Source organism: Chlamydotis macqueenii, chromosome Z (assembly GCF_036417535.1).
Source record: "Chlamydotis macqueenii isolate bChlMac1 chromosome Z, bChlMac1.mat, whole genome shotgun sequence".
NCBI lineage: Eukaryota > Metazoa > Chordata > Aves > Otidiformes > Otididae > Chlamydotis > Chlamydotis macqueenii.
Window position 1 is genome coordinate 33250664 of NC_141593.1, and position 9650 is coordinate 33260313.

Below are 9650 nucleotides of genomic sequence, written 5' to 3' on the forward strand. Positions count from 1 at the left end.
GGTTTTTTCTACTTCAACTGCTTTTCAATTACAATTTGTAATTAAATTGTCATACATTCCTAGGACATTACTCACTTTAATGGCAGTAAACCAGATCAGACCAAAGACATTTTCTGGCTGCAGAATTTCCTGGTAGAACGAGCATGAGTGGCACCGGGATGGCTGGACTCTGACACCTTTTTTCAGGAATGATGAAAGCTCAGGCAGCACTTTGCAGTGTCTGGCTCAGGATTTTGTCATTCAAAACAGAAGCCCTCAACTTACAAATGTCTTTTTTTTTTCCCAGCAAGGAAATATGAAATGAGCTAACCAGACTGCCTGTTTCGCTGGCAGTCTCCCTGGGGGACCCCATGTGCTGATGCACTCCCACCTCCCCACAGCTGCAGAGAGGAGGAGAAGGCACCTTTCCTAACAGGATGGCATTCAGGCCAGGAGCCATCCAAGGGGAGATATACTGGGCATTACTGGCAGCCACAGCTGGTACCCCAGGGTCACCTGCCCATCAGAGCTCACCCCTCCAGATGAGGTGTGCCTGCAGCCTCCTGGGCTCACATCTGGGCCATGAAAGGATGGGCATTGGGCATTTAATGGAGGTGGGGTTGGGAATGGGGAAAGGCAAGTAGCCTATGTATTTTGGAAAATAAGGTATGGTGAGTACACATCTCCCAGGGTCTCTGGAAAAGTGTCTCTGACTGTGCTTGAAGCATGGCAGGATGAAGTGGCTTTTTAAAACTACCTGGGTCCTACTGCACACAGAGGCTGAGGCAGAAATCGAAAGCAAATTCACTCACTCAGCCAGCCAGCTTGCCTACAGAAGAGATTTGCCAGCAGTGAGATGCGTAAGTCTCTCTTTTTCTGCTCACAGGCCAAACTAGCCTGGGGAAGTGCAGAGGGAGGACTACAGTCAGAGCCCCTGTGCTAACAGAGAGCAAGTCCTGGGGAAGGCTCAGCAGAGGCACTGCACATTTTGGGGCCAGTCTCTAAAGAGGATCACACATTGCCCTGCTCATCACCTCCTCTTTTCCCTGGCCTGCCTCTGCTCCTTCAGAGTGCTGATTCAGCTGAAGTACTCACCAGCGGTCTGCAAAGATAATGATGATGGCCAAGTCAGCAGCTTTGAAAAATCTTTAAATACTGGTGCTCCTGCATCCCCCTCCACAGAGATGACCAGAAACCTCAGAGGGGGCGTTTAAAATAATATATATATATAAACATGTAGAAGCGTATGCTGTATGGTACAATTCAGAAAACTTTTTGAAAACAGACAAAAACTCTTTGGTTATGGTTCATTTTAAAAACATTCATCTTCTATCTCTGCTGTTACATCTACAGGCCAATTACTTCCAACTCCTTCCTGCTATGATTCAGGTGGGGAGACTTGTGAGGCAAATGGGTAGCAGAACAGCGGTATGTGAAATACATTTCATCATTCCTACAAGCTTGAAATTTTAACAGAGAACATTTTTTTAAAATGTATTTGCCATCTGCTAGCAATTTAGCTGTTGCACAGCAGAGCAAACAGCGGTGTACACAATGTGCTTATTGTGTGTGATGATTTTTTTCTTAATTGCTCCCTAAGTAGTGGCTGCGTGACTAAAATGCAAAATGGTCTCACGGGCTATGCATTACCCCAGAGGCACTGGTTACCCTCACAGTAAAAAAACAAGCAGCTGAGAGACAAGCAACTGAAAGATGGGAGGGTGTCTCCCAACCAAAACTTTCAGAACACCCATGCCCCACTTGTGAAAGGAGACTCTGACTAAACTCCCTTTTCTGCACTTGTGTTACTGAGCTCAGCTTTTGGATTTCACGGATGCAGTTCTCTGTCAGCTGTCAACATTTAGCAAAAGGCTGAATCTCACATGCCATTCAACTTCACACCCTTTATCACTACCTCCAAAAAAAAAAAAAATCAATAAAGCAGCTATTCCTAGTTTCTCCCACACCTGCACACACTTGGACACTCAGAGGAGCACAACAGAGACCAAATACCTGTGGAGTTAGTTTCCCAACCCTCTGTGTTATTGGCTCATTAATCACAACTTCTACTTTGCAGACGTCCTTCTCTCTGGGGATGGAAAACTTGAGGTCATCTTCTGACAGGAAGACAGACTGTCCCTTCATCACTTTCACCCCAAGGTTTACACTAATAAAGGAGGAGCAGGCAACTCTTAGTACAACAGGCAGCAGTAGAAACAACCAGCTTTTCTCAAAGGACTTCATATTATGAGGGATGCCAGCTCTCTTCCACCAGTGAAAATGTTCTTAAAAAAAAAAGAATTCTTCTCTTTCCACCAGCAGATTTTCACCATATATTGAAGAACCAAAATGTTAGTTGCAGGTAAAAATGCACCACATTTTCTGTTACGATGCACTCCTTGACTGAAATTTGGACAGGAGCCTCTCAAAATATTCTTGGGTTTTTATAAAATTCATTGGTCAAGCCTGACAAAATGATGAATGTGTTCTCAGAGTACTTTTAAGGTTTGTTAATCCTGAAAAAAAAAAAAAAAAAGAAAGAAAATTTATATAAGGCATTGGAAAAAAAACCCCACACTCAAAAAACTTCTGCCATTTCTTACAATTGCAATTCATTTCAAGCAGCAGATTAACTTCACCTTTGAATACTATTAAGTGTACACATGCCCAGAAAATGAGCTATGGCACCAATGAGACTTCTCCCTCAACAAATCAGCTCTCAATATGACTTCCAGGCACCTTCGATCCATATGCACATACAAACACTTACTATGTAGGATTTTGCTATTGTCCTTTTTTACTACTGGATCTAGTAGGTATTAATAAAAGGGTAGGAGCATCCAAGTAATTTAAAAGTACAGGAGTAGGCATTAATCCAGATTCAATATACCTGAAAGTGGAATAAAGGGAGAATGGCCTTTCATTAAATCTGTTCTTGCTTCGTCATTGAATAGGGGGGGAAAAGTTTTCAACTTTTAGTTGAGAACACCTTCCCAGTGCCTTTCTACTCTTCCTGCTACAGTGAGTAACTATGTCAGGACGTCAACATAAAAATGTGTGTTATGGCACAACAAAGGTCATTTTTTTTCTTTTTCACACACAGAAAAGCAATCATTCAAATTCAGTGGAAATAAGAAGCAAAACACAATATGGAAAACAAAATTACACAAGCCCTTCATGCCTCCAGTTACAGTTAATCTTCATCTTTCATGTTTGAAAACTCATAAGAAAAGCGTAGTTCTTCTGACATTGAACAAACACTATTTAAATCCTTATGGGACCCTCATTTCTACAACCCTCTGAAGTAACTGAATCTATGGCACAAAGAATAGGCAATGGTACTGGTTTAATTAAATTTTATAACATCATGTGTAAGTTAGATGCTACTAAAGCATCAACATTCTTTCAGTTGTTTATTGTCATTTTTTAGTGCCTTGACTACTTATTTGCCCTAACTTAACCACAACTCTACCACCAACAGTAAGCTTTCCTGAAAGTGCATAAAGAACCAAGTCCGTGTATCTCTTTATTGCCTTCATTATTGTTAACAGAGAAGAATTCACTCTACCGTTTCCACCAAAATGACCTTCTGAACAGCCTACAGTTTTATGCGCATATAAGGTCAGTTTTACATTTAACTGAAAAACAAACAGCAGTTAAGAATTTATTTAAAATTATTCACGTCCTAAAGTAATATATGACAGTTCCTCTCTCTTCAGCTCAAATTCAAGATTGAAGACATTGGGACTAACATATGTGTCGTAGTTCAGCCCCGATCAACAATATGTTTAAAATTAGATATATGTTGACTATGCAGTCTGGGCCACATATCTTAACTCTGGTTTTCTAGCTTTTTATCTGAAAATTTTTCAATTTTGATCTAAAATTATGCAGCTAGATCAGTCTGAGCAAAATATGAGAGATAATGTAGAATTCTAGTCGGAGGAAAGAGAAGGAAATTCATGGTTGAAAGTTTTTTAATGTGTTCCAGAAATAAATAAAATTCTCAAGTAATTTCAGAAAGTTGACTTACACAAAGAGCTTTTACTAAGATCCAGATAGGTGTATGTACTTGCTAATTTTTGTTTATTTCTAATGGGATGGGTTTGCATGGCACTTCATTGAAAAGAGCGCATCTGAGCACTTCACTTCCTAAAATTCATAGTTTTGAAACACTGTCTACAATCCTATAAAGGTGTCCTGGTTTTATTTAGTGGTGGGGGGGTGGGGTGGGCGGGCTACAGTGGCAGTTTCTGTAAGAAGCTGCTAGGAGTTGTTTCCCCTTTGTCCAGTGGACTCGGCTGGGCCAAGGGTGGAGCCGCTGCTGGCCAGGGCCAGGCCAATTGGTAGCAGAATGTTCCCTGATAATGTATTTAAAAAGCAGAAAAACAGAAAAAAAAAAAAAAAAAGAAGAAGAACATGATGTGAAAAAGCTGGAGCCAAGGCAGAGATGGAAAGGCATGAACCCTGTGGGCCTTGTGGCCCTCAACCTCTGGCCTTCCACTGGGCAGCCACCTGGGCCCGACTCGGCCCAGCCCAGCTGAGAGAAGTGGAGAGGAGATGAGATGTGAAGAGAACCTGAGAGGCGTCTGCCAGCCTGCTGTGAAGAATTTCTTGTGAGAGGAATGGCTGCAGACGCCAAGGTCAGTCAGTGAAGAAGGAGGGGGAGCAGTAATGCTGCTCCTGGCCAGAATTCCCCTGCAGCCCATGGTGCAGCCCATGGTGAGGCCGGCTGTCCCCCTGCAGTCCATGGAGGCCCATGGAGGAGCAGAGATCCACCTGAGACCCCACACCAGGGCAGGTGGGTGCCTGAAGGAGGCTGTGGCCTGTGAAGGGCCTGTGCTGGGGCAGCTGTTCCTGAGGGACTGCACTCCATGGAAAAATGACCCATGTTGGAGCAGTTGATGAAGGACTGTAGCCCATGGGAGGGACCCCACGCTGGAGCAGGGGAGGAATGTGAGGAGTTCTTCCCCAGAGGAGGAAGGAGTTGCATAAAGTGGCAAGTGATGAACTGACCATAATCCCCATTCCCTCTTCCCCCCTGTGCTGCTCAGGGTGGGGAAGGTGGTAGCGATAATGTTAAGCCTGGGAAGAGGGAGGCATTGGGGGAAGTTATTTTGTTCTCTTTCTCATTATCCTGCTTTGGTTTTAATAATAAACAAATAGTTTTCCCTAAGTCGAGTCTGTTTTGCTCATAATGGTAACTTTAAGGATTTCCCCCTGTCCTTATCTCGACTGTCAAGCCTTTTTCCTTATATTATCTCTCCCTATTCCCTTGGAGGGTGGGGGGAGTGAGAAACTGCGTAGTCTGGTCCCAAGCAGGGCTAAACTATGACAAAATGATAACTTGGAGAGAGGGGGAGGAAAACAGATTACACTTCAGCCTCCAAGTGAGAAAGTACGATTTGCAGAAAGTGCACTCTTTTAACCTGAGTATCTGACATTTATCCCATAGTGCATAGATTGCTAGCATTTGTCAAGTACAACCTGTGTTTCCTTTACCAGCTGCAAAGCATGGAGAGATGTTATGAGTGAAAACCTTCTCTATTGCTGTGCCCTCTTCCTACTTCCTGACTCAAACAAAGATAGGGATGAGAAAAGTGAAATAACTTCCTTAGCATATGTCTTAAGAAGATGCTCTACCGAACATCTCCTGTGACTTCAGGCATGCCAGGATCCTTAGCCAGCAGGAAGCTCCTGGCACAGGAACTGCAATGGAATTTAAATCCTTTGACTCCAGCTCTGACGAAGAAGCAATGCATGAGTAAGTCACAGTAGTTTCAGAGACAACCCAGTTTCTTAAGCCATAGAGGGTCTCAGATAAGAAGAAAATATTTAGGAATTTTAGACTCTGACTAGGAGCTGGCAAAGTACTAAGAGGCAGTCAATTACTCTGAAGCATAGACCTCATGACATTTACAACTCATGACAATGCCACTAACTTTGTGCTCTGTAATACCAGGCTGGGGCATTGATTTACAGTGCAAAATGCCTTTATTCACAGGGCACTGGATACCTTATAAGAAATTATAAGATTGAAGTCTGGACAGTTTTCACTTGCTCCACTCCCCCCTGGATATCTACCACAAAAACACATTGAGGTTCAGAGACAGCCTAATCACCAGTTCAGAAATTACGCTGGTCAGGAAGTGTATTGTTCTCTTTACACCTTATATATGTGTTTACAAGAAGGGAAAGCCAGCTCTCTCTCTCCAACAGGCACTGCCAGAGTCATTCGTGCAGAGACACCCACACCTCAACTCTGATGAAGCCCAGGTCAATCTGTGTTCTGGTGCAGGTATATATCTATACCTATATCTATATCGACCTCAAGCACAGGCGGTGGTTTCTTTGCTGCCTTTTCTTACTCTGCATTGAACACTTACTGTGGCTGTTTCAGACTTCCTTACAGACTCCTTACTTCTCTGCCATTAACGTCACAGCAGAGCCTGATTCATCCCTGCTATTCCTTGGAGTGTCACCTATGTACCCAGAATGAACAAATGACTGAGCACTATTTAATTCCAAGTGGATCAGTGTATTTCAGATATACTTAGCGGCCTAATGAAATAATGGTGTTCATGAACACGATCTTAGGAGAATGAATGTTTTTAAACTAAGCTACTTCCTCATTGACTTTCCAAGGGTTTGTCTACATGGCAAAACACCTGAACCAGCTCCAGGTGCACTGTGTGCCTACAAGCTCACAGAAAGCTACAAACCTCAGTCCCAGAAGCAAAATAGCCAATCTATAGCTAATATATATACCATATATTAGTTGTTATCCCTCAGTGGGGACAGAGCGCATGATTTATGAGGAGAGGACAAGACAGCTGGCCTTCTTCAGCCTGAAGAAGAGAGGGTTTATTGCTGGTTTTCAACATCTAACAGAAGAGTGCAGAGAGCCTGGAGGTGCACAGTGAAGGGAGAAGGTGCAACCCACAAAATTTGCAACAGGGGAAATTCACATTAGATACTAGAAAAAAAAAAAACAACACAGTAAGCATGGTCAGTGCAATGGGTTTCCAAGAGGGGCTGTTGAATTGCCATCCTCAGAGATATTTAAAAAACAAGTAATTAGGGTCTGAGCAGTCTGATGTAACTTTGAAGCTGGAGACTTGCTGTAAAAGCTGGCTGTGCTTCGAGCAAGGGCTGGGAGCAGTTACCTGCAGAGGTCTTTCACACCCTAAATCATGTGATAACTTGGAGTTGAAATGACAAAGCTATCTGGCTTCCAGGACCCAAGTTAATCACCTGGTGCATTTTTGCAAAACACTGCATTGTACCCCACTAACTGTCCAGTAATTCCCATGAAATCCAACATAAAGCCATACTGGTACGAAAAATATGGTGAGAAAGGAAGAGATCTCCTTTCCCATAACTAGAGGCAGACTGACCAAGCTGACCCTGAGATTTGGGAGCCTGCAAAAGGAGTCTATTTCTGGTCATTTGGATATTCTTCTTGGCCCTTGACATCACCCCGAAGACGTTTCCAAGGCATTGTGCAAGAGGAACTCTGAGGAGCTCCTCATCTGCTGACAGACCCCTGCCCTGCTCTGCAGATGTGCCCAGGGGAGAAGGCAGAGGAAGAAGGGTCCTCTGAAGAATCATAGAATCATAGAATCATAGAATGGTTAGGGTTGGAAGGGACCTTCAAAGGTTATCTAGTCCAACCCCCCTGCAAGGAGCAGGGACGTCTCCAACTAGATCAGGTCGCTCAGAGCCTCAGAAGCTGTGGATGAGACTCTGAAGAGTTAACAGAGGGACAGACCAGAATGGGGAGAATTTAGGGGAGGGTTACTGAGAACTTCAGATGTGATTTGTTAAAAATTTCCTCCAAATACCAGGATAACTAGTTTTCCCACAGGGCTGCTGTTGCACATGTCAGAAATGATGCAATGGCTAATGACAAACATTAGCATTCTTACCAAATACAAATGTTTTTCAAGATTCTTAAACAAAGAAGAGGAAAGAAATACTGCTCAAAAGGAACTCAAACACTGCTGTAGAGTTATCATCATCACAAAATATCTGGCAAAACTTCACAGTATGTCACATGTTCATTGCCTTCAGGAATCTGGAAAACTGTCCCTTAGAGGATCCATGAATTATTGAAAGCTAGATGTCCTTCCAACAGCAAACTCTGGAGAAAACGTACATCTATGCAGGACCTATTATGTAGAAGCTCTCAGTTGTGTGTTTCTAGATCCACATCAAGCAGATCTACTATTTAGATAATTTTTGAATTTTTTTTTTGTCATTATAAGTCCTGCGTGAATGGAGTTTACTTCAAAGAATGCAAATATTAATACATTGGTGGGAAGATTTCAAGCACTTCTTCTTTATTTAGAAGTTATAAAGGTACAGATCCCCAAGTCTGATTCTGAGGAGGGCTAATGTAGATAAAGACTAATCCAAATTATTTAGATAGCTATCTACCAGTGCAAAACAACTGAAAATAAGATCAGAAACAGCACCAATAACTCACAGTTGTAAAACCTAAAACCTGACTAAAAAATTTGTAATCACTAGTGACCTTGAGCCAAGTCTCAGTGACATCCAGTGTTCGATGTTATTTGGATGAGACCGTAAGAGTTTCTCTGTGTGTGACAAAATCTTTGTCTGACTGGGAGATTTCACTACACAACTGCATCCAAAATTGCCCTGTTCTTTTGCAAAGCTTGAAAACGGTTATTGAGAATGATTGTTGTGGGCTGGGAGTTGAACTGATTTGTTTTAGTGAACACCAGAAACAGTTTACAAGAAACAGAAAGAACATAGGTTTTTTTTTTTTTTTTAGAGGATGGGATTAAAGAAAACAAATAGCAGCCTTCCACGATTTCTAGGAAACAACATGAATATTGTTACAGCAATTAAAACTTAGCCTGGGGCAGTGAAAGGATCCTGAACTATTAAATTAGGGAGTTGTCACTTCAGAATGTGTAATTAACACATGCGCCCCTTGTACGGTTTGCTATTTTATGTTTCTGTTCCATGCACTACAAACAAGGATTACAGGTCACATAGAAACTAAGTATTCAGCGAGGTATTTGCCGAGTTAAGGAATGGTAGATAACAGTTCCCTTCTTTTTTTTCCTTTCTCAGTTTTGGTCTGTGAACGGAAGTCCTGTGCACTTTTTGACAAATCCCGTACACTTTTTAGCAAAGTAAGGAAATAAGAAGTGTTTCGTTGCATGGTCAATGAATAGACCTTTCTTCATCAGAGAAAATAGCTGAAGGATGTGAAGCACATCAGATATATCCAGGTTAACATTTCTTTGTCGTTCTTTGTTTCTTTGTTGCATTAAAGCAGAATACTATAAGGGAGAAAAAGATGTTCTGTATTCTACCCTCTTTCACATCACAGCTATTTTAAGAGTGATTATCAGATTCAGATCTAATACAGTTTCAATTTACAGAGATTATTTCTGACTTCAATGTTCATTTGCAGTGTGATATTGTCACTGCCGTACACTAAGTTACGATTCATCCAAGCTTAGGATATTAGGTAGTGGAAACTGAATGCAGAAGTATCCCCATATGCTGCCGGTCAACACAAGATTGAAAGCAAATCTGACATTACACAAAGGCAGACAACAAGTAGAGGAGAAAAATCTGAATTATTATTACATTACTGCACTGTAATGCCAAGTATTCCAGCTTAATGCAAG

General features: G+C 42.1%; 1 protein-coding gene across 1 annotated transcript in view; it reads right to left on the reverse strand.

The window, feature by feature from the left end:
* The window catches only part of FREM1 (FRAS1 related extracellular matrix 1), a 60654-nt gene extending 58416 nt beyond the window's left edge, over positions 1 to 2238 (reverse strand). Inside the window, exon 1 of the mRNA XM_086770361.1 lies at positions 1993 to 2238. Within this exon, the coding sequence (XP_086626487.1) occupies positions 1993 to 2223 (231 nt within the window). The 5' untranslated portion in view covers positions 2224 to 2238. The remainder of the gene's footprint in view (positions 1 to 1992) is intronic.
* Positions 2239 to 9650: the final 7412 nt, after the last annotated feature.